Source organism: Salarias fasciatus, chromosome 7 (genome assembly GCF_902148845.1).
Source record: "Salarias fasciatus chromosome 7, fSalaFa1.1, whole genome shotgun sequence".
NCBI lineage: Eukaryota > Metazoa > Chordata > Actinopteri > Blenniiformes > Blenniidae > Salarias > Salarias fasciatus.
In genome coordinates, this window is record NC_043751.1 from 25,439,513 (window position 1) to 25,463,718 (window position 24,206).

The 24,206-nt window shown below is 45.7% G+C and overlaps 3 protein-coding genes across 3 annotated transcripts; 1 reads left to right on the forward strand and 2 right to left on the reverse strand.

Moving 5' to 3' along the window:
* Positions 1-1,979: 1,979 nt before the first annotated feature.
* Positions 1,980-10,025, reverse strand: tmem86a (transmembrane protein 86A). Its single transcript, XM_030095537.1, has 3 exons — positions 9,951-10,025; positions 3,548-3,812; positions 1,980-3,318 (listed from the first exon to the last, which is right to left on the reverse strand). Exons 1-3 carry the CDS (start codon positions 9,969-9,971, stop codon positions 2,888-2,890), a joined length of 717 nt encoding a protein of 238 aa, XP_029951397.1. The 5' UTR covers positions 9,972-10,025; the 3' UTR covers positions 1,980-2,887.
* A 1,634-nt stretch (positions 10,026-11,659) lies between these two features.
* On the reverse strand, positions 11,660-17,478 carry spty2d1 (SPT2 chromatin protein domain containing 1). The gene is made up of 6 exons (XM_030095532.1): positions 17,004-17,478; positions 16,656-16,770; positions 13,988-15,694; positions 12,996-13,152; positions 12,848-12,925; positions 11,660-12,767 (listed from the first exon to the last, which is right to left on the reverse strand). The coding sequence occupies exons 1-6, from the start codon at positions 17,064-17,066 to the stop codon at positions 12,677-12,679; spliced, it is 2,211 nt and encodes a 736-aa protein (XP_029951392.1). The 5' UTR covers positions 17,067-17,478; the 3' UTR covers positions 11,660-12,676.
* A 2,177-nt stretch (positions 17,479-19,655) lies between these two features.
* On the forward strand, positions 19,656-24,195 carry uevld (UEV and lactate/malate dehyrogenase domains). Its single transcript, XM_030095536.1, has 12 exons — positions 19,656-19,791; positions 21,022-21,106; positions 21,182-21,247; positions 21,329-21,492; positions 21,570-21,711; positions 21,788-21,882; positions 21,960-22,065; positions 22,382-22,552; positions 22,657-22,821; positions 22,929-23,016; positions 23,239-23,362; positions 23,580-24,195. Exons 1-12 carry the CDS (start codon positions 19,750-19,752, stop codon positions 23,742-23,744), a joined length of 1,413 nt encoding a protein of 470 aa, XP_029951396.1. The 5' UTR covers positions 19,656-19,749; the 3' UTR covers positions 23,745-24,195.
* The last annotated feature ends 11 nt before the right edge of the window (positions 24,196-24,206 follow it).

Consider the following 24,206-nt stretch of genomic DNA (forward strand, 5'->3'; position numbering starts at 1 on the left):
TGTTGGGCCAGATTGCAGTCTCTTGAGGGCCACCTTTGGTCCACAGGCCATATGGTTGACACACATGATGCAAAGAAACGCTCAAACCTGAACTCCCTCTGAACAAAAGTCAGGAAGCTCTATCTGGCGGAGGACAAAGAAAGCAGCGCTTACATAAAGTGCCCACGTTATCCGGGTGAGTAAGACGGCTTGACTCAGCCGACAGCGCCCGGCTCCGGGCAGCACGCCGGACCGGGCCGAGTCAGCCCGGACCTCTACCTGCCGTCCGCTCAACTCCCATTTAAGATCCTGCCTGCGTTCAAGCGCCGAGCCGAGGAGAGCTGGGGGAGGGAGGGAGTCCTCTCCTCTGCCGAGCCGGGAGGGCAAATTAAAACACAGAGCGGAGGACGGGCGGTCACGCAGCCGGGCCCCCGAAACTGACAAAGCAGAAATATTGTGCTGACAAGCAAACCGACGGCCCAGAAGGAAACTGAGGAACTATCTGACAAAGCATTAGTCGAGAATAGCCACTTGGACTGAGCGTCTTTCTTGGTCGCGGCGGCGGCGCGGCGGCGGCGGTCTGCCCGCAGACCCGTCATGGTGGCTCCTGATGCACAAACACACTTTCACGTGTGCGTGGAGCTGTTGTTTTATGCGTGTGTGTGCATGTAGGTGTGTCACTGGCAGCTTTTAAGGGACAGCGAGTCGGAAGATAAAACCCACAACACCGGTTTGTTTCTTTCCCATGCCTGCTGTTTAACCAACAGTATGCAATGCTTACAGCTTAACGCCTGCTTTAAACTCACTACAGGCAAAGTTTGTTCCTTTTTCCTTTTTCGGGAGTTTAAAATAAATAATACTTTTAATCTGCTGACATTTAGAGTCAGACTGACGATCTCTCAGGGGTCACATAAAAGCCACTTTCATCGTGAGTTGTAAAATATTGCCACAACAGACGCTGAATTGATCACTTTAAAGCTTTTCTTTGTTGTGTTGCAGGGCCGGATTGGAGCCTCTTGGGGGCCAGTTTTGGCCCACAGGGCCTTACGTTTGACACCCCTGCTTTACGTGAACAGTTGATCATGAGGATTCAGGTCTGACGATACAACAAGCTACAGCCTTAAAACAAAAAGTGATTAAGAGCATCGTGACAACGACCAGGAGGGCGTCGACTCCGTAAAATCTGTCGCTTCACAGCATCTCTGGCCTTAAGCTCCTTCTGACTTGAGTCCACACACATTCATTCAGTAAGACGAAGCTATAACACGCTCACACTCACATGTGCACAATACATGCTTGAACTGAAGACAGTTACAGTATAGTTCTTAAATACTCTGTAAGACACTTCTTTTCCCAACAAAAATAAATGAAAGGTAAAAAAAAAAAAAAAAAAAAACAGAGGGGAGGTGTAGGAGATGAAGGAGTAAATATCAGCCGACCTGTCGGGGATTAGCCCGGCTGGACTCTGCAGGATTAAATCCGATGTCCTGTGAGAGGGGAATTATTGGGAATAATGGGATAACTGTTCCCTCACATGAGAAGCCAGCTCCCTCATCGTCCGTTCTCTGTGTTTTCCTCGCGGCCGGGCCGCCCCGGGGCGACGTGGGGGTTTGTGTGCGTGTCGTTACAAGTGAGTGAAAGTCTTCTGAGGCCCACAAAAACAACGAGCAGCCCGTAACGCAGCCCTTTCCCTGCAATCTCCGCGAGACAGACTCCGGCCAAAGGCAGCGTGAGTCGGCCGATCGAGCCCAGCAACAGGATCCCTGTGAACTTTTCCTAATAACTAAACCAGCGGGAAGTGCGAGTGTCAGGTGTGCCTGTGTGTTGACACTTGCACCAATGCTCCTCAAAAAAACAAAAAAGAAAAAAAGAAAACCTCCTGGTAAGAAAGAACTGACAGTGCTCTCTGGAGCATCGTCTCCTGTGAGAACAACTTTTACTGAGCCTTCTTTGTCGCAGCAGGACGTCAGACCTCACTCCCACCTCTCCTAATATAGATATTTGATCGTCAAAGCTGAAATACACATTCTTTTTTTTTTTTTTTTTTTTTTTTTGCAGTCGGGCCACTTTCCATTCCCGCCTTCACATCGCGCCGGCTCGTTTTTGTCTCCCTCCTCCTTCCTGTGTCTTGCTGGTTAGGAAAACAACATTTAAACTGGTTCACAGACACTGGGGCTGGGAGATTAAATAGCGGGGTGAACAAAGGCAGTGTGGTTTCTGTGAGTGAAATGGAAAAGACAGCTGATAACAGAACCGGCGAGGATACGATCCTGACTGAGAGAATAGCACCCTTAATTCAGGGGAACACACATCAAAACAACAAAATGAACAAAAAAAAAAATCAAACAGCATACACTCCCTTTAAAAACCAGGTCACTGGCAACAACACGGAGGAGCAAAATAAAAGGGTGGATTGTGTTACTGTTTGGATGTCAGTGTGTGAAAAGACTGAAATCGAGGTAAGAGTGTTAATCTAACAAATAAAGACACACATTCACACTCACACACGCTCACACACTCACATACACACCATAAAATTGTCAAGTGACATGCTCCCATCAAATTAAAATGGTTAAAAGTAAAGTAATACTCAAAATAGGTTAATATTACTACTCCTGTTGTCATGGTAACTCGGTAGAGAGACAGCCGCTCAGGGTCTGAAGGAGGCAGGTAGGACTGAAGATAATACCACAAAGTCTTCACGCTGAGAAGACATGTAAGACTACCATACTAGTGGGACACCAGGGCGACAACCACGGACGGACTGTGGGGGAACAGTCGCCATGGTAACAGCGGCGTGAGGGCGCCACACTGAGATGAAGGCCGGGGGTCGGGGATCTGGCAGTGTGATGTGTCCACGATCGCTGGGGGTCAAAGCGAGGGGAGCCGCCGCCTCCGTGGCGCCCGCTCATGTTCTCTTCTTCCTGGCCACCTCCACGTCCTGGCACTCCACGGCCGACAGCGCGATCAGCATCTGCGCCGCGTAGTAGGTGGCCATGATGATCGCTCGCGAGTGGGGCACGGGGAAGCAGAACTTGTTGACGGCGATGGTGAGGTCGGACACCATGAAGAGGACGGCGCCCAGGCAGGCGGACAGCTTGGTCCAGGTCCACAGGTCGTTGGCCAGCTGCAGGCCGGCGATGGCCCTCCAGCCCATGAAGCCGATCAGGCCGATGTAGACCGCCACCAGGTAGGTGAAGGGCCCCGACAGGTAGGGGTACAGCAGCAGGTAGCTCAGGGACGACACGCCGGCGATGACCAGGCCCGCTCGCATGTTAAGGGGCTTCATCCCGAAGGCCGACGAGTAGAGGATGTGAGTGATGGCGAACATCAGGAGTCCTGCGGGACGTTATATGGAGGGCGTGAATATTATCAGACACACAGCTTATCAATAACAACAGCTGGAAGCAGTTTACTTATCTATCCAACAGACAAGAGTCACCGCTCCCTAAACGCTCTGACATGTGGCTGCCCACCAGCTTAGTCAAAAACAAGAAAACACCTGGACCCCCCACTGAAAGGACCCGGACTGGATGCGAACCCAGACCCAGTTCTCTTCGCTCCTCACCGTGGACGAAGTAGCCCTGCTCCTGCCAGATGAGGAAGGCGTCTCCCAGCGCCGAGAAGATGAGGCCGGCCAGGATCTTGCGAGCGCTGGAGTGGGCGCCGAGGAAGCTGAAGCCGTGGGCCAGGAGGAAGACCCACAGGCAGAAGATGGGCAGACACTTGATGAGGGCGCTGAACCACGACGGGCTGGAGGTGGGCAGCCACAGCACGAAGTACACGCAGGTCGCCTTGAAGAACGGCACCAGCTTCGGGCCCTCGCTCTTCACCTGGAGGCAGATTCAAAGGCGACTTTACAGACTGCACGATACTTAAAACCAGTATTGTCGAGTCTTAATTATTTCCTCTCATGTTCGGTGATTTTGTTTGCTGATTACTGATCCTCATTTATTCAAACCGTCTTCAATCGAATACAGGAAACGCAGTCAGACACAGCAGTCAGCCCTGTATGTGATGAACCAAACATATTATTGATTAGCGTGCGCCGCGGAGGCAGAAAGCGGGAACAGGCTGCAGGCGCTGATTTGCGTGCTCATTAGTTTCTCCCCAGCAGGCAGGCACATGTCCTGTGGCTGAAGTCAGACTTTGTGGAAGCAGCAAGTCGAATGGGGAACATGAAAACCCCGTCTCACACTCTTGGCCTGACTCCAAGTAACCTTTCTCGATTTCCTCCTTTTCATCCTACTTGAGTTCGTACTCTCGCCTCCTTTGGTATCCGCTGTTTTTGAGAACTGCGAGTCCCGTTCGGGGCCGGAGTTCTCTTTTGTAACAGCGTGAACAAGTCATATTTCATTCTGTCCAAATAGAGGAGGCCCAACGGGGTCGCCGGAGGAGAGAAGGGTTTCACAACGCCTCCTGAACGACCACCCACCGACCGTTCTGAGAATCGCTCACATGGCAGCGGACTCGGGGCAGGAACAGACGAAGACGTGGGGAAAGTGAGCGAGGGTTCACTGAATCTAAGGTCACTGGTGGAAAGATGTTTGAGTGGGAGATAGAGGATGAGGATGAGGAGGAGGGGGACGAGTAGAGGCAGGTTACCCAAATCACCTTAGTACATGCCAAAAAAACTGCAATACAGAGGGAAACACATTTTACTTCAGGGGCCACATGCAGGACAGTTTCATCTTCAGCAGGCTGGACTAGTAAACTAGAGTCATAACAACCCTAAAATTTAAACTTTAAAAAGCACAGATGAAGAAAATGTCTATATTTTTGCATAAAAACAAACAATTACTGTCAAAAAGGACTCCAGTCTCAACGTACACCCAATTTTAATGAAACCCTCTGCTTTAAAATGCAGTGAAATGTCAAAACAAAACAAAAAAATCCTTCTCCGACAGCATTGCATTATGGGTGTCTTTACAAGCTCCTCAGAAAAGTTCAAAGAAATGTGCTTTCCCTTCAAAAGTTGTCTCGTAATCCTTTTCTGCAAGAGGTGAAAAGATGGAGTGGAAACGCTCCAAGAAGGAAAGAAAGACAGAAGGAGGGATGATGATATTTAGAAGTGGACAGAAGGAGAGGGGTAGGAGGAGGAGGAGGAGGAGGAGGAGGAGGAGGGAGGTGGGTGAGGCGCCTGATTGCACAAGAACTTAATAAACGACTCGACCAAATTACAGTGCAGAATCAAAGTGCGATGTGTGAGTGACCTCCGACCTGCGCCGCCCCACCTGATACCAGCATCCGCAGGAAAACAAGAGCAAAGTGACCCAAACGGTCACGACTCGGCCAGTGGCGTGTTTAAACTCAGAGAAGCTCAATGGAGGCTGAGACAATACAGCAAGTCCAGGTTCTCCCACAGTGATGTGTGTTTAAAACATTTCTCGTGTGTGTGTGTGTGTGTGTGTGTGTGTGTGTGTGTGTGTGTGTGTGTGTGTGTGTGGTTTCCTACTCACTTCATCTGAGGGTCATCTGTGTTCAAGCTCCAACAGCAAAATGTGGAATAACGAGTTTTCTATCAGACCATCTAATCAAGCAGGTAACGCGTGCTTAAAAACCTTTTACGTTCAGATTATGTATCCATTTCAGATTTTATCGGCCTCTTCCAGGTATGAAAGGAATTTTTTCAGCGCCCCAAAGCCACCGATGAGTGTATGATGGGAACGAACGGCCTCCTCTCCACCTCATGAGTTTATCGGACTTGTTCAAGCCAAACAGGAGAGGAGAACCCTGGCAGCTCTCCCAGAGCAGCCGATACCAAAACTCCGGTCAGAAGAGAAGCTGAGCATCTTTCTATTGTGCTGCTGGGATCTGGGATGGCTCACATTACGGCCACGACACATATAGACTCTGTGATCGAATCAGGAGCAGGGACGACGGACTGGAAGCTGACGTTCAATGAGGATGAGTCACTTCGATTGTTGTGGATCTTCAGTCTAATGAGGCAGTCAGAGAGACTCCAGGAAGGAAGGATTCCCAGAACCTCCGGTCGAACTCAGAGGCGTCAGACACACTCTTAGGCCTCGTTTACACCGCAACGTTTTCAAGAAGAGCAGCAGCATCCCTGAGGCCCCAGCTTCAGGTCTCAGTGTCGTGTTGTGTCCTCTACCGGCTTACCGTTCAGCCGGATGAACTGAGCTCCGCTGGCTTAGAATGATGATACTGTCTGACATTAGAAGATTAAATTTTCTACCAACCCTCCTGTAATCCCATTAACTGAAATGTGATTGCAACAAATCGTTCCATCCAACCAAAGTAAACACAACTGCTGGTTGAATTTCATAAATTGCTCTACTGTAGTCTCTATTGTTTCATTTATCTGAGGGTCGGAGGACGGAGGTTGGATGGCGTCGTGCCGAGCATCATGTAGTCAACTCATCTTCATTGAGTCTTTAGTTTGTATCAGTGTTGGCAGGGATGTGAGTGATGGCTGCTGGTTCTGTGTGACAGACAGACAGCTATACGGAGAGAATACGGTCTAATGAAATGAATCATTCTGTTATCATGCAGCATCTGACTGCCTGAACGACCACATCGTAAAAAAGAGGCCGCATGCAAATGTGCAGCAGCCACACAGCTGACTGGGTGCAGCCGCCTGTCCCATTTAATGAGAATAAAGTTAATGATTGACTGTTCCACACGGTCACTGACGCGCTGCTGGAGTCAACAACACGCTGGACTGAGTCCCGTTCCTACAGCGATCTGGACGTCAGACTCCATGAAGTCATTCAGGAAATTATATTATTCTTGGTTTACCCCATTTATACAACAGTGTGTTAAGGGGATTTCGTTACGTTTTCACAAAAACGGTGCTTGAAGCCACTGGAAACACTGTGTGTTTTCAACACAAAAACAACCAACAGCCTCAGTTCGTGGATCAACATGAACACTTCGTTTTCAATATGCTGCCATGTAAATGAGAACGTTTTCAGAGACGAGAATGCCAAAAAAACGAAGTACTGTCACTTGAGACGTTGTTGTGGAAACGGCATCTCATTAAAACAACTATTCAACAAGATGCTGGAGTAATTAAAGAAAAAAATGCAAAGAGAAGATCCTCACTGATCGTATATTTCTGAATATAGGCGACTTTTCTTAACCCGCGCTCTGAACTGTCAACCAGGAAGAAACAAACAGCTGTTAACAGAAACACAGACACACACATACACACACACACACACACACACACAAAGCAGCTCCAGTGGATGGAAGGAGCTAAGAGTCACTGAGCCGGGATGACATCTAATCAACCATTCTGGGTCAGACACTTGCAGCATTAGAAACATGAGACAAGGAAATATTTAAAGAGGCGTAAACTCTTGCGTACTGAGCCTGCCAGCTGGAAACTGTAACATAAGTACAGTCCTGGCAGCCGCCGCTGGCATGTGAGTCATATGACAATATCCCGCCGACGTAACGCCACACAACACCGTTTCCTTCCTTCTAACAGCTGCAGCAACAAGACTGGAGGTCATTCGCAGATCAGCACGGCGATGAAGAGGTAACGTAACAAGAAAAATAACACTGTGGAAAAGAATGTATTAACTATTGGAAAAAGTTATAAAACATGGCTTGTCTCTATAATTTTGATGCATTTATTCAAAAAAGGCACAGGTGATGGTGTTCATCAAATTCTAGTTTAATTTTTAAATACAACTTATATGTGTGTAGAGGCTCTGCGTGATTTTTTTCGTCTGATGATGAGGATTAAATTTCTCTAAATATCAAGTTCAGCAAAGAAAATCTATATCTATTCATTGATTAATTTTTCCTTTTTTTGTTTCACGGCGAAACACCAAATCTATAAGATAACTAGACAGCCAATAATATCAAAATGGTCTACAATGTGAAAAATGTGACCATTTTTCATGAAATAAAGCCAGTGATAATAGTAACTTTCATTTGACGGAGGATTTCCCAGTGACATCCTGAGGGCCGGTCAAGCAGATCAGAGGGGCCGCATGTGGGCCACAGGCCTTATGATGCCCACGTCTGATCTTACACGTCAGTGGCAGGAGTGGTGAAAATACGATCTCTGGTCAGCTATACTGGTTAACACCACTGTCATTACAAAGGTACTCAATTAAGTTTAAAGTACTTTACTTCTAAAATTCTTTTGAGTTGAACTGTTTTATTCTATTATTACCGTTATATTAGTGAACAGTTTAATTCACCTGAGTAAAATATACTAAAATATATACTTTCAATGTAAGATGGAGGATATAAAAATAACAACATGATAATTTATATTTTTCATATTTGGCTACCAAAAAAAAACACAATAAAATGGCTTAAATAGTCATCCAGATCACAGTGATGTTCAGCAACAAAATTTAAATGCAGTTTAGCAGATTACCTGGTTTTACATCAAGTTGTACATCATAAATAAAAATATCTTTTTAAAAAAGATGCATGAAAACACAACCAGCCAAACGTATTACTGCAGACGGACGACACGACTGTTAATCTAAACTAGACTATTTGAAGAAAAACTCAAGCAACCACAGCAAAAACATGCAAACTCAGAAAATCCCCGAAGCTTTAACAGAAGATATTTTCAACACCGCACCACTGACAGTGTTAAAATGCTGTTACTATCATAGATCTGAAACACACCGCTATGATGATTACCTAAAGATTTCTGCTGATTATATTGTTCTAGATTCTTAATGTTAACACATTCGCTACTGTTTGTTTGTTTTCCTTAAGGTTAAAAAGAGTGACTTTCCATTTACTGACATTTACAGTTTGAGCTGGTGGTGTTTCTCCCTCTCCCTTCCTGCAGGATCTGACAGTGGAACTGGAGGTTTGTGGTTTGAGCCTTCTGCTTCCATCCATCTGCAGTGAGCGGATTTATGCCCTCTCCACTGTCGGTCTGTCTGTCCTCTCCTTTTCTCTCTCTCTATCACCTGCGACGGTCTTCTGATTCTGGGTCTGCAGCTTTCTTCCTGTTAAGATGGATCTTTTATTTTCTACCGTCTCTTCTGCTTGCTGACGTGGAATTGTAGGTTTTTCTCTGCGCAAGTGCCTTCAAAGGACTGTGTTGTGTTTGGCGCTATGGAAATAAAACTGACTTTAATTAAAGAATGACCTCTACTCTGTTGTTTTTGTTTTTTTCACCGGAATACTTGAGGCCTCGGTTTAATAAAAGGCCAGCAAACCCAGGACCTCCGCAGCATCCTCATCACTGAGGCGACTCCACTGTCTGGCAGACATTCTTGCACACAGGCTCCTCTCTCTCTCTCACACACACACACACACACACACACATACACACACACTAAACACACACTGCCTGCACAGCAGGGTTCACTCCAGGCCAAGTTACACCATCCTCCTTGCAAATGGGCTAACATTTCATAGCTGCTCTGTCAAAGTAAGAAGATGCTCAGGCGGCTTCAATTATTCATGTCACCTTGTGAGCTCATCTCGTTATTACAGTCAAAACAGTCAGATTCGATGGACTCAAACAGCTGAGTCTCTGTAAAGCAGAAAGGAGATGAAAGGGAGAACTGCTCGGCGCATGCGTTACCGGAGGAGACAGGAAAGGGGGAAAAAAACTAGACAAAAAAAGGTCGTCACATGACCGCTTTTTTCTTTTTGTGCCTTTGGAAATGTGTGGAAGCGTCCCTGAGTACAGTGGGATGTGGCGCCGCTGTGCCCAAAAAAAAAAAAAACAAAAAAAAAAAAAGGAAGAAAGAAAGTTGATTTTATGAGCGTGAAAAGCGCACAGACAGGCAGAAATCACCAGAGAATGAAACAACCGGGAGTCTACACGTTCTGAATGTAATTAAATAACCACCGGGAGACCGAGCCGGCCTTCGGGGACTGAATGCGACAAGCTGAGGATGATTCAGTCGCCCTCGGCGCCTCGTTGAATCAATAAATCACGCTGCGGAGGGTTTGTTTTTTTTAATCTCGCCTTCATGTCGCTCGCGCCGCCATCCTCGCCTCGGTTCGATACTCACCACCGTGACCGGAGAAACCATTTCTCACGCGCTGGAGTCGGTGTCGGTGAGAAAAGGTGGACGCTTGAGTCTGGCTGCTCTTGTTTATGTTGAAGTGAGAAGGGATGCCGATTGTTTTTGTCCTCGATCCGGTGGGCGGGGCCGGCGGACGCAACGTGGGCTGGTCCCTCACTGCTACCCAATGGGAGAGGAGGATGGCAGCGAGGGGGCGGGACTAAGCACCCAGACTCGCCCTGATAGGTGGAGCCCCTGTGCTGTTTACATATCGGAGCAGATGGCCTTTATTTACATTCTACAGAAATGGAGCTGATCGAGCTCAGCTTTTCCTGAGCTTCGACATTTCAGTACGCCGCAAGAGACGCACAAATACCTGGAAATGTTGAACTAATCAACTCGGAAATGTCGGTTATTGTCCACAGGGAGGTTCCACTCGTCTCAGACAGTAATAACAAGGAGAAAATATCTGAATAATATTAGGCAATTCACAGTGCTTTACGAGAAAATGCATTAAAACAAAGACATTACAGAAGAGACTAAATCAAGTATAAAGAAAATCATTAAGATAAAAGAAATGAAATTAGTAAAAATAAATAAACAAAATTCATTGTTTATGTAGGGACTAGGCAGATAAGAGTTACCTAAAGCCTGATTTAAAAGAAGACAAGCAATGTGAGCAGTCTTCAGGTCTTCAGGAAAGAGATGGACTGACATGTTGAAACTTGATTGGCACAAAATGACCCCCAAAGAGGTTATTAATGGAAACCTTTGATGTCAAACTGATTTCAGTTCAGGGGTTCCATCCAGCCCAGTGTCATCCTGAGGAGGCTGTGACCGGTTAAAACAGAGCCAAAAAACGCTTTTAATTGAAATCTGAAAGCTTTACTTTGCTGTGTTACAGAGTATACAAGATGAAAATGTCTATACTTTCACCAAACTGAAAAATAACAATTGATTATGATTTCAATCTGATCATGATGCCAATTTCAATGATGTTAAACAGTGAAATGCCAAAAAACTTCTCCTGTAGCTGTTACATTCTGCATGTTTTTACAAGCTCACCCTGACAGCATGGCTTTGTGGCTCATTTGCGAATTTTCATAGCAGCATCACTGACATCTGAGCTTGCGTCTCAGCGTTGTGTTGTGTCTGCTGCTCTTAAGAAATGTGACTTGAAAAAAAAAAAATCAGTTCTCTTTGAAATTTTTACAAATTAATTGATAGTTGGACCAACCAGATTGAAGCTCCCTGTGGGCCAGTTGTGGCCCACAGGCCTTATGTTTGACTCCTCAGCACTATGCTATTGCCCTAATAGAGGGCCTAAAATTCAAGCAACTTGAAAAAACAGTCTGCACAATGCGTGCTTGGGAATAACAACCTCAAATCTAGCTGATGTTGGCTTGCGACTGGTTTTTTTGCAGATGATTACAATGTAGGCATCAATCAGCAAATATCCACACAGCTGCAGAACCTCACACTGTGGCTATGTGAGCAGATCTACAGCCCAAGCTGGAGGGAAACAGCTTCAGTCTCGGCTCACAACACAGTTCTAGAGCATTCTGGATGTCCTCAGCAACAGTGCCACCATGTGGTCTGATGCTGTCACAGCTGCTGAGTTGAGAAGCTGTGAAATGAGCAGGGCTGCCAGATGAGCTGCTTTAAAACGTTTCGGAGGGAAAAAGTCACTGGCCCAAGGTGTGTGTCGTCTGTGTTTCACCTTTAAACTTTATTTTTGGCATTTTTCCAAAAACAAACACGAATAAAAATGTCTACAATCTGAACATAAAGCCAATTTTAATGAAAACCTCTGGTCCAAAATACAGTGAAATGCTCAAAAAACATGTTAGGACAAACTCCCCCTGACACCATCACCGATATCTCAGCTCGGGTCTCTGTTGGGTATGCTACTCTAAAGAAACGTATTTGGAAAAAATTTGCTTGTACTGTTTGAATTGTTATCCATTACTAAATTGCACTGCAGATCCGTTTGCTTGATGCACACCAGTTATAGTAACTGGAACAGCTCACTCGAGCGTCCGTTGACACAAGTGTTACAATTCAGGAAATCTGACTCTTGAAATCGCAGAAAACACTCAAAAATTAAGGACTAATTCCTGTCAACCAATGGCAAGAAAAGATTTTATTGATTCTCAAGGACAACCTAAAGTCATATTATCTGCTACATTTGTAGTAGAACTTATGAATTGTAGATATCATTAAAGATTGTCATATTTAAGACTTAAAACAATTAAATAAAATCCTTTGATGCATTTTTTTTCCTCCCAGTAATTAAGTTGAAGATAAATACACAAACCAAACTGCAGTGTTGTCCTGTACGATTCTTTACAGTCCGTTTTGTTTGGAAAAAATACGAGTATGTAACAAATTCCACTCGAAAATAGCTCATTACTATGGTTTAATGTATGGTCCAAAAAAGTAACTCCTGTTTAAAGATGACTGCTTTAAGACCTGTAACCACGATGGAAATAAATAACAGGAGATGGGCTTGATGAGGTTAAAAAAATCTAAATCATTAGTGCATATTCTGTTTTTCTCTTGGATAAATCTTCTCGAGTCTCTCTGGGATTTAAAACAAAAAAAAAAAAAAAAAAAAAAAAAAAAAAGCAGCAAGAGAGCAGCAGGACACCGCCACTGGTCTGTCAGTGGTTCAAGAGCCAAGTCTCTGTCCGTCTTTAATTTACTGATTTCATGTGAAGGCTGAAGAAGCTTCAGGTTTTTCTCCTCTTGGCGTCACTCCTCTTCAGCTCTTCCAGCTCTCTCTTCTCCTCCTCCAAGTCCTCCTGCACTGCCATCCGCAGGCTGAACACAGAAAAGCGGCATCATGAGAAAAGAAATCACCCATAATTCAATGGCGGCGGAGCGTTTTTCTGTTTTCATACCTCCTAGCTTCTTCTTTCTGCATGTCCTTCCAGCTGCTCTCCATGAATTTAAGTGCATAGTCGCTCTCATCTTGGTATCTGAGGAGGCAGAATCATTAGTGGAACGTTCCGGCGTTGTCACGACGCCGGGTATCAGGGCAACACTCACTTGTTGCGATCGTAGCCAAAGATTTCCCTGATGTGCTTTGAGATTTCGTCCTGGTCTTCGCCTTCGTCGTCGATAAAGTCGTCCATTTCTGAGTCGTACTCCTCCTCGTCCTCATACTTCCTCTTGTAGGCCGATGTGATGGGCGGCAACATCGGTACTGGACGAAAAGAAGTTATTCAAAGTTTAGTGGTGCAGATCAGAGGCGTCAAACATACGGCTGCCATGAGGTGATCTGAAGGGGTTTATGAAGAGTGATGGACGGAGCGTCACTAACGGGCCTTGAAAGCATCTTCTGGACTGTGGGAGGATCAAACTGGGTTGTATCAGGTCAAGATCAATTTGACACCCGTGAAATGTGCTTGTTGTTTGACCCAAAACCTGTATAGTTAGGGACGTTCTGAATGGATCCGTGGATATCAGTAATGGCGATTTTTGGTTGATCAGGTATCAATAAATCCAGTGATTTTTTTTTTCTTTTAAAATAGCTGTGTTTCTTGAAAGTGACGAATAGTAACAATGCTGTAAGCAACATTAGCAATGCAGCTAAGGTGAGCACCTGTCCCGCTGAGATCGCCTCCCGTACAGTGATGCTGGAGTATGAATGGATCTAAGCTAACAGCTGACTGACGGTCAGTGCGTCAGGTGGTCAGTAAATCCAGTGGCTAACATGTCAGCAGTCTGGAAGTATTTTAAGACAGACAACAAAAACAGTTCAACAATATTTTCACAGCCACAATCTGAAGCACTGGGAGCACGACTGATTTGATAAGTGGATCAGAGATCAGCGGACTGGATCGGAGTCTCCTGCAGGCCAGTTTTGGCCCCCAACACCCCTGACCTACATCGTAAAATAATCCATGAAATCTCAAACTGTGAATCTGTTAAATCTTGTTCGTGTTTCATTGGGAGTAAAACTACAGTCCTGACAGAAACACCCAATGCCTCCATGCCCTCTGATAACGTCTTGATGTCTCTTTTTCATTGATTCCTACCTGGTGGTCTGTTCATCCCGGGTCTGGGTACCATCCCGGGTCTTGGTGGCATCCCTGGTCTCGGTGGCATTCCCGGTCTGGGCTGCATCCCCGGTCTGGGCTGCATCCCGGGTCTGGGCTGCATCCCGGGTCTGGGCTGCATCCCCGGTCTGGGCTGCATTCCTGGTCTGGGCTGCATCCCCGGTCTGGGCTGCATCCCCGGTCTGGGCTGCATCCCCGGTCTGGGTGGCTCTCCCGGTCGAGACGGACCTCCGGGTCTCGGTCCACCCACGTTCTTGGACGAAATGGTCTCGGACACAACAGTGCATTTGGGTCTTCCAGGTCCAGACCCGGTGCTGCTACCCGGCCGTCCCGATCCTGCCAATCCGCTACTGGGCCGGCCCGGTCCCACTCCTTGAGGTCGCGATCCACTACCTCCGGGCTGCCCGTGCAGACCCACTCCTTTGGGCTTGGTCTGTGGCACAGCTCCGGGTTTTGCTTGAGGACTGCCTCCTGGCCTCGCCTGAGGCTGGCCTCCTGGCCTCGGTGGGCCGCCCAACGCAGGTCTCGGATTACCGCTTGATTTCAAGGCAGCGTTCGCTCCAGGCCGTAGTGGTTCTCCCTTTCCAGTCTTAGATCCTCCCACTGTCTGCCCTAGCTTGGAGGAGCCAGCCGGACTTGGCCGGGCCTGCTGGGAGCTCCCATGTTGAGACTTCTGGCCGCTGCCGGCGGGACCAGAATTCTTCGTTGGAGGAATTCCTGAAGCTTTCTTGGAGAGCAAAGACGAGCTTTCCTTTCTTGAGCTAAGGTCACTTGAGGTGCTGGGTCTGTGGTTCAATGAGGGCTTCATGCCGACTTGTTTGGTCGGCACCTGAGATGATGTGGCTTTCGTAGGAACTTTCATGTTTGTGGCCCCAGAGGAACTTGGCACGCCAGTCTTCGATTTGTCTCGATCGCTGTGAGACTTCTTGATTTTCTCTCTTTCTCTGTCATTAACAGAGGACTTGGAAAAGGTTTTATCGTTCGACTGAGCTGGATGAGACTTCTTTACTGAACTATTCGATAGACCTGTTCGTTCGGCTGAACTCTTCTGTGGTTTGATGTTCCTCTGCTCCTTCTCTAAAGTGCTTTTTTTGACCAAACCGGAGCTGGACTGAGATTTGCTGTCTCTCTCTCTCTCGTACTTGGAGTCCTTGTCTTTATCTGGCCTCTTAGCCTTGCGCTCCAGCTCCAGTTCCCTGATCTCATCAGCCGTGCGAAGCCTCTCCTCCTTTTTCACCTTCTTGGTTTTGAGTTCAACAGGCTCAAACTGCTTCTTCTCAGCCAATTTGAGTAAATCAGCAAAGTTCAAAGGTGGCGGAGCAGGTCCGCTGTTTTTTTTAGAGGAGGGCTTGCTGCTGCTGCTGCTGCTGCTGCCACCGCCGACGGGTCTTCCTGCTTTCAGCGGTGCTGGCTCTTGCTCCGACTCTGAATCTGTCTGTTCATACTCGTAATTATCCTCGTCATCCTCCGGGTCGATTGCGTCATTCCTGAATCTTTCGTCGTTGGCATTACTCTGCTGCATTTCTTGTTTCGTTCTCCTCTTCTTGGGAGTTTCCACCACTGGGATGCCGTTGTAGCCGTGGAAGTTGTCCTTGGTTCTGGACGCCATGGCGCGTGCTTTACGGTCCGATTTTAACTCAACCCTCTTGGCCAAGAGATCATCTTTTTGTTTCTTCATTTCCATTTCTGAAACAAATTAAAGTATTTTCAGTTTCCTGTCAGTATTAACTGATTACAGTAGCTGTGATATCGTGTTAAAATATATAATGAGGGCTGGTTCAGGCCAGCCTGGGATACTTTGTAGAGAAGCCGCTGTAGTTTTAGACTCCTGGCAGACCTACACTGAGCTTCTTTCCTTTGTCATTCACCGTGTTTCACTGTTACACGTCACTGATATCTTGTCTTTCCCCTGTAATCTGTGCTCTCTTTCTCCACTCCTGCAGGATCTCCGTCAGTGCAGCTGGAAGCTTGTAGTCTGAGCCTCCTGCTCTCTTCCACCTGCAGCAGGTGGATTTATGTCTGTCCTATCTAATCTCTGTCTGATCCTTTTCTCTCTTCTATCTACTAACCCTGACGAGAACAGCAGAGAATATTCCTCTTTGAGTCTGCTTCTTCAGAAAGTCCACCTTTGTGTTTGGTTCTGCACAGGGTTTCTACAGAGAACAGCCATTTAAATTATAAGATTTTCAATGCCATTTTAATGCTATACTGTCAAATTTCTAATGCCACAACCATGAACTCAAGAAAAACAACATATTTGATTTTTGTAAAAGACGGTTTTCATACGACAACTATCACAAAAAGATTTATCTCAACAGCTCTGCATGTTTACAGGGATGTCCCTGTCTGGCAAATTATTATAAGTATTATATTATCGCTGCTGTATATTATTAAAGAACAAATTAAATACTTTTTATCGCCAATGAGAAGCACATTGAATTATATTTAATTCCGTTTAAGCCCTTAGTTTCCCAAAATATATTTAATGACTACTAATGCTATTAAAAGCCCCGCAGAAACCCTGAGTAGAGTCTCCACCTCTGAGTCTGGTTCCGAAGGTTTGTTTTTCCTGTTAAAAAAAGAGTTTTTCCTTTCACTGAGATGACCATGTCGTATCTGTGTCTTGAGGAATAAAAGAAGCTGGTACCTTTCTGTTTGGCTTCCATTCCTTTCTTCTTCAGCAGCGCCTGCACAGCAGCAGGATTTACACCTTTAGACCTGGCATCCTTTTTGGGTGGTCCAGTTTGTAAGCTATATCTCCTCTGGAAAAAAAAAAGAAAGACAGAAAGAAAGACATCAGTTAGAGTTCCTGGACTTTGATCAGTCGGTGTTGTCTTTTAATGATAAATATCAATCAGTGTTAATAACATCAGGGCTGTGGGGCTTTAAAGTGCAGGGTCATGCTGGCGCCGAGCTACATGATCAGATCATGACAGACGCGTTAAAAACTAACTGAATTTAATGGGCAGTGTGAGATCCGAGAGGTACAACTGACCTGTGAACCACCCCCACCCTGGTTCTGGGAGGCGAGGTCCAGTATATTGTCGAAGTCCATCATTGTGACAGCTGGCGATCCAGGAAAGTCTGAAGCGAATCGACCGAGTCCCGGGACAATCCGTTAGCCTCGAAACGCCGTCAGACCGCCGTCACTCAGTCCCGGTTTGAGGGAGACCCTCATCAAACACAGCACACGGGAAGCAGATCAGCTAAATGAGGAGGAGACGATACTTCCCTTCATCGCTAGCACAGTTAGCTTAGCCCTGCGTGTGTGTGCACGTAGACGTCAGCTAACCACCCGAAAAAACGACGGCTTCTTATGAATGACACGCACGGCGGACGACAGAGCCATTCAAAAGAGTGGCGATTAGGTGATAACGAGAGAAAACAGACAAAAAATGTCTAAAGAAAAAAAAATCAGAGGTTGGGTGGGGATAAACGGTTAGAAATGACGGAAAATTAAAAAGGTCCAAAGATCGTTGACGGAAGTGAGAGGAGGATACACTCGGGAGCACTTCCGGTTTCGGAAAGGTCGAAATCAGCGGAAACGAGCGTCGCTTCTTCCCCACAAAATAACAGTCCATATGTTCATCTCATCCATTCCTGTCACATAATTCAAAATCTCTGGCAATCTTTACACATTTGGTTAAGTTCAAAATCCATAAATATAGATTTCTTTTCTTTTAAAATGATCCAAGCAGGAATAATCACAAAGAACAAGAAAATCGATTATCTTGTGAACAACATGATTACAATAACAAAGTATTATAAATGCCGCTACGCAAAATCCCCCCAAATATGAAGGCTTTCATCAATTAAATGTCGCTGCTATACACATGCATAAAAAAAGTTTAAAATGCCCATGCTCAAAGGTTTTGTTCACTTATAGATGAATATAAGCTACTTTAGACCCTTGTTTAGGTTCCCTGTATCTTTATTATAACTTTGTTTTTCTCCTTATTTTAATGGTTTGTTTTGTTTCATTTATTTGCAATTACTTTCATGCCCATTTTATTATCATCTCTGTATTATTGACGAGCTATGTTTTTGTAAATATATAGGAGGTGTGATTACAATCTGTTAAATTTATATAATGTTGTTCTGTATAACATGAGAATGTCATTGTACTTTCTTTGATCATGTTAAAAAATGTTTGTAATTCAAAAAAAAAGTTAATCTCATGCATACAACTACAATTCAGGATAACTCCCACAATATGGTGCCACGGCAATAAAATACCGGTCCTGATTATTACGATACAGAGGTGCAGCCACATTGGGGCGCTCCAGGGAGCTGATGGGGGTCAAGAGGTCTGCTCAGGGATTCACAGTGGCCACTTGTCCACTGTGGGAACCCAACCTGCAAACTCCCAATCTCAATCAACTTCTCTAGCCTCTAGGTTACCAATCAGCCGTCCATATTTTCACAGGACCAAACAATTCTGACCAAGCACTGGAAGTACAGGTAAACATCAATAGTGATCTTCTACTAAGTGGTTCTACTGCTTGACCCATTGTGCTGACCACCATCAGACAGATATTGACTGATTGTCAGAGACACCACTGTCCATCAGGATAAAATGATTCAAAATGAGGTTATGATTTCGCATTGATGCAGTCCTCTTGTAAACCTTTGTTGCTCTATGGCAGGGCTATTCAATTCATTTGGGCCAATTCATGAAAATTTCAAAATCAGACCAGGAGTCTAATAACTAAGATATCCCAGCTAAATCCCTTATCTTGGTTTTGTTCAACAGGCTCCAGGTGAGAAACATCCAAGAAATATGAACAGCCAATTGGAGAAAAGCGATTAAGTGAGAGAGAAAACATATCTCAATTGTACATAACTGTGCTGACACAACTTTACAGGTAACAGGTAACATTGTATTTATCATGAGAAAACATGGACATGAGAGTATAGGATCCACCCCGGACAGGAGAGGACAGGCTCCACCCTGGACAGGTGAGGACAGGCTCCACCCTGGACAGGTGAGGACAGGCTCCACCATGGACAAGTGTTATGGAGCTAAAATCATGCCAAAACCTCAGTCTCCAGTCCATCACAGCATGAACACACAGACAGATGATGACACACAGTCACATTCACACTGAAGTTCAATTTAGAGTCACCTAATAACATGCATGTTTTTGGACTGTGTGAGGATACACACATGCAGGGAGACAAGTGTGTGACATAGAAAGGCGACAGTCAGTAACTGAAAACATGAACTTCTTTATTTACTTTCTGTCATTTATATTTTATTATGGTCTTACCTTCACTTAAAGATTGCATTTTTTTGACAAAAATCCATTGGATTATGTCCTCCTGCTTCATTTGAAAGTCCAGTTTGGAAAATAGTTTCATCTTGGATTTATAATCCTCCGTCATGAAAAGTTTTGGAGGTCATATTCAGAGATAGCTTTAATGGCAGCATCACCAATGTTTCAGCTTGGGGCTCAGAGTTATGTTGTGTCCGCTTCTCTTAAGAAAATGTGAAAATGAATCATTGTTTTGGCCTTTGTGGACTGGTTTTTGACCCGCCGGCCTCAGGTTTGACACACCTTGTTTGACTGAAACACACTTTTCTTCCCTCGCAGGTTGCCGTAGCTAAAGTGGGCGTGGCCTGGATGAAACTCCTCTATTACGTCAGATTCAAAGTTTGCGGAAGTTTGTTTTTCACATCTGAAGTTGGAGCTGGAAACACAAAGAAACAAACTCTGATATCGGCATTGTTTGTGGGATAGATGGACCTGAAAGGGGAGAAAATACAGCGGACGCTCTCAAAGGTCAGTTTGTGTCCAAATGACTATTTTTATTCAACCGTGTGAGGTGAAACTTGAATGTATGGAGGCTGTTTAGTGGACTGGTTTGTTTCAGCTTCCTTCAAGAAGTTGAAGAACCAGATTTGTAAGTTAAGATGTCATGGGAAAACAAAAAAAATCCCCAAATCCACGAGGCAAATCGAGAGGGAGACATTCTTGATGCGAATGTTGGGCTTTTTCTGCCCTCATACAGTTTTTTTAGGATACACATTTGTCCATAGATTATTTGATGTAGAATTTAACCATCATAAGGCTTAAGAGAATACATTCTGTAAAAGGTATAGACTAAATGGCAAATAAGACCAGTTAAATGAAGCATTAAAATACTCATAAAGTTTTCTTCCCTCCTCTCTGTGGCTAAGAGTCAATAACTCCTCCCTGTAAATAGTGTTTACTTTGTTTTCTGTTACTTGCATCCTTTCTGTGTTTATTTTTGTCACATTAAAGCCTGCACATATTAATATTAAGTATTTATTATTTCTAATGTTTATTAAAAGCACATTAGAGCATTAGAGACTGGGTGCCACAAGAAGTGTCATGGTTTAAATCTAATAAATTGCTATTTTAATAGGCTTCACCTGAAGAATGTGCGTTTCAAAGTTAAAAATGAAGTAAAAAGTACACTTAACTTCTTCTAAACTTCACAGAATGTGATTATCAATCACTGTCAAACACTGGGCATGTCAGGCAGAAACAGGAGCATTCACACATGTGATTTGGGAATGTAGGCTTATTAAAATGTTCTGAGGAAAAACAAAACAAAAAAATCATTGTAATGAAGGTGGGAGTGCCAGGAGCTGCCAGGTTCGGCCTTAGATTCTGAAAAAATCTATTCACCCCAGACATCAAAAGACGGAGGGAAGCCATACGACAAACAAAAATCAAGGATGGCATGGAAAACTTTTCTTTCACACGATACTGATGTGACCCTGTGAAGAGAGAATGGCTGAGAAATGAGTGTGAGTTTTGAAATTTCTACCAAACACTCACTGGTCTCTGGTGCTGCTGTTCCCTAATGGGAAGTCACCTTTTGCTGTACTGGTTTTGATTCTGTTTTTGTGGGGCGGCTGTGGCTTGGTGGCTCGAGACAACCCCCCCCCCCCCCCCCCCCCCCCCCCCCCCTCTTGATACTCCAGAGATAAAATGAGATGTATAAAAGTGACTTATCATCCCGTTTTGTTTTTCTTTTATTAGTACAAATTTCGCGATGTTGCCATCGAAGAGATGCAGAAAATCGACCGGATCTACCCTGGAATGGTTCCATCCTCAGACACCTACAGTGAGTTATTTCACTACCAGAGCTTGTTTTAACTCTGCCATCCACACACACACTGACAGTGGTTCTGATTTTCAGCGTTCAGCGACAGCTCTCAGAAAGACCTCCTGAAACTTGTGGGAAACCTTCCCGTCAAATATGAAGGTGAGGCCGACTCAGAATCCGCCGGATCATTCTGAATGCTTCTTTAGAAGTTGTTACTGATGGCGGCGACTCGATCCTCAGGTCGTTCGTACAACTTCCCCATTCAGCTGTGGCTGTTGGACTCGTTCCCCTTCACGCCTCCCATCTGCCTCCTGAGACCCACGTCCAACATGATGATCAGAGAGGGCAAACACGTGGACGGCAGCGGGCGGATCTACCTGCCCGGACTGCACAACTGGGACTACGTAAAGCTGCCCTCACTGTCGGCAGGCTGCGGGATGCTCACGCCAGTCTGTTTGACCCTTTGTCACCTCCCCAACAGCCCAAGTCCTCCGTGGTGGGTCTCCTGAACGAGATGACGGCGAAGTTCGAAGAGGATCCTCCGCTGTCTGCGAAGCCCTCCGGAGATGAGAAGGATCCCCACGAGCTCCTGGCGTTCGTCTCCAACCTCAAGATGAAAGACGGTGCGCCGCTGGACGCTTGTCTTTAATACTCCTTCAAATTCAATTCTATTACCAGCTTGACTTGTCTTGATTTCAGCTGGAGTCCGACATCACGACCAACCGGTCAAGAAGGTCTCCGTCATCGGAGGAGGCGATTTAGGAATGGCAGCGGTGATGAGCATCTTATCGAAGGTAAACGCCGTCATGCGGACAGTTTTAACACGATTCCCATGTTTCCTGCTCACAGTCATCCTCTACCTTCCATCCAGTGCAACGTGGACAAGCTTGTTTTTGTGGACGTAGCCGAGAGTTCCACCAAAGGCGGGAGCACCGATCTGGAGATCTTCAATCTGCCCAAGGTGGAAGTTTCCAGAGGTACGTCACTTTCTGAGCAGCACAGGCGTGAATCTCGCTGAGTCACTGTGGCATAGCTTTAAAGGTATGGACTCGCTTTGTGTTTCATGACTCACGTTTCCAACAGCTGATTGAGGGAAAAACCAGTTTAATCACTTAGTGTTGTAGACGATGGTGACTGGAGTTGTATTATGAGGATCCTTTTGTTTTGTTTTTGTTTTGTTTTTAATAATGGTTCAAGGTGTGATGGGGGATCACTGGGGTTTACATTCAGCCACCTGAGCTTTGTCACTTTCTGCTCCCGCCATCATTTCTCACTTTGTTCCTCCCCCGTCAGATTTTTCCGCCACGGCGGGTTCCCGGGTCGTCGTGGTGACGGCAAACTCGTGGAGCAGCGAGCAGTCGTACGTGAGCGTGGTGCAGACCAACGTGGACCTGTACAGAAGAATAATCCCAAACCTGGCGCGCCTCAGTCAAAGCGCCGTGATGCTCATCGCGTCTCAACCAGGTCCATACGGAACACTGTTGTAGATGGTTTATTTAAAATTGTGTCTTTTACGAAGGAGTCGGGTACGATTCCCGTCTCATGTCACGAACTCTTCTTCCTCTCAGTGGACATCATGGCCCACGTGGCCTGGAGGCAGAGCGGGCTGCCCCCGACCCGGGTGGTGGGCGTCGGGTGTAACCTGGACTCGGAGCGGCTCACTCACATCCTCAACATCAACCTCAACACTCACAAGGCGGCCTGGGTCATCGGAGAGCTGTCAGACAACAAAGGTAAGCTTAAACATTTCAAGTGAGGGTGGATTCTACACCGCCTCCTCATCCTCGGTTTTTGAAAAAGACGGACTGAATTCATCGCGTTGCTGTTTTGTTTCCTGCAGTTGCAGTGATGAGCAGCGACTCCCTGAACTCCAACACTCCTCCAGAGATCGCTCCAGGATCCAGCTCCACCAAACCGCTGCTCGACAGGTATTAATATCACGAGGCTGGGAAGCTGCTGGAACGGCTGTTTTTCAACATCCTGTTATTTACTGCACAAGTGGAGCAGAAGCGATGTGAACCAGAAACAGTAACCATTCTGTCTTCTTCAACCTTTCTGACCAGAAGAGACACTTTCGTCATTAATTTGTTCCTGGTGGCCTGAACTGCTCCTACATAAACCTTGTGTGTTTCATTCCTTTTCTTTTGCAGAGGCCTGGAGGTGATGAAGAACCGAGGCCAGCGGTCCTGGTCTGTGGGTCTGTCCATCGCCGACATCACCAACAGCGTCCTGACCAACAAGATGAAGATACACGCCATCTCCACGCTGGCTCAGGTAGCTCCAAGCTCTTCACCAACAGACTCACTCTCACTGTTCACACATCTGCTCAGGTTTGGGAGTCATCAGTGATCCGATGAAACAGAATTTCAGGATTTGAATGTGTTTGTAAACAGATCCACCGTGACGATCACTTCGAATCATTTCAGGTGTTTTTCAGCCTCACGTCTATAGAAGTGGCTTTCAGAGTGTGTTTTGCCTGTTTCCCCTGCAGGGCTGGGGCGGCATCGGCGCCGAGGTGTTCGTCAGCCTGCCGTGCATGATGGGAGCGAGCGGCTCCTCCCGCCTGGCCGGAGTGTCGCTGGAGCAGGAAGACGACTCCAAGCTGAAGAACAGCGTGGCTTCGCTCTCCAACCTGATGAGTCAGCTCAGGATATGAAGACGCGCACTGTCAAACCGCGGCCTGCACTTTGTTTTTAACTTAGACAACACTTCTGTCTCATGGATGTAGAATTTAATCAGATTTTTGTCACACTGAAGTAAAATTTAACAGGGTTATGACAGGATCCCATCTTAAATTTTTTATTTTATTTTTTTTTTTTTACATAAATGCCCTGAGATATCGGAACATTTTAAATTCCTACATATGCAAATGAAGTCAAGTTCAGGTTTGGCTATATTGACCATGAATATCTGGAGCTCATCTGTTCCTTCTGGCAGATAAATGACAATATTCAGCTGGTTGCCTTAACTGTCATTTTCGTGCTATTTTGTAATTGCCTTTAAACTTGAACGGCGCTTTAAATGAAGTACGGTAACCTAAAACGTGTACAGTAAATGGAACTGCAGGGTTTTGTGGGGGTGTGTGCAATAAATACCTGAAAGCAGATGTGGGTTTTTT

What these genes read in the sequence shown, in the direction of transcription:
- tmem86a (XM_030095537.1), bottom strand. Translation starts at nt 9,971, where the DNA reads ATGGTTTCTCCGGTCACGGTG. An exon ending in TGGTTTCTCCGGTCACGGTG is followed by an intron (nt 3,813 to 9,950) that starts GTGAGTATCGAA and finishes ATCTGCCTCCAG; the next exon opens with GTGAAGAGCGAGGGCCCGAA. An exon ending in GCAGGGCTACTTCGTCCACG is followed by an intron (nt 3,319 to 3,547) that starts GTGAGGAGCGAA and finishes AACGTCCCGCAG; the next exon opens with GACTCCTGATGTTCGCCATC.
- uevld (XM_030095536.1), top strand. Translation starts at nt 19,750, where the DNA reads ATGGACCTGAAAGGGGAGAAAATACAGCGGACGCTCTCAAAG. An exon ending in GACTGCACAACTGGGACTAC is followed by an intron (nt 21,493 to 21,569) that starts GTAAAGCTGCCC and finishes CCTCCCCAACAG; the next exon opens with CCCAAGTCCTCCGTGGTGGG. An exon ending in TGATGAGCATCTTATCGAAG is followed by an intron (nt 21,883 to 21,959) that starts GTAAACGCCGTC and finishes CCTTCCATCCAG; the next exon opens with TGCAACGTGGACAAGCTTGT.
- spty2d1 (XM_030095532.1), bottom strand. Translation starts at nt 17,066, where the DNA reads ATGATGGACTTCGACAATATACTGGACCTCGCCTCCCAGAACCAGGGT. An exon ending in AATGGAAGCCAAACAGAAAG is followed by an intron (nt 15,695 to 16,655) that starts GTACCAGCTTCT and finishes AATTTGTTTCAG; the next exon opens with AAATGGAAATGAAGAAACAA. An exon ending in CGGGATGAACAGACCACCAG is followed by an intron (nt 13,153 to 13,987) that starts GTAGGAATCAAT and finishes CTTTTCGTCCAG; the next exon opens with TACCGATGTTGCCGCCCATC.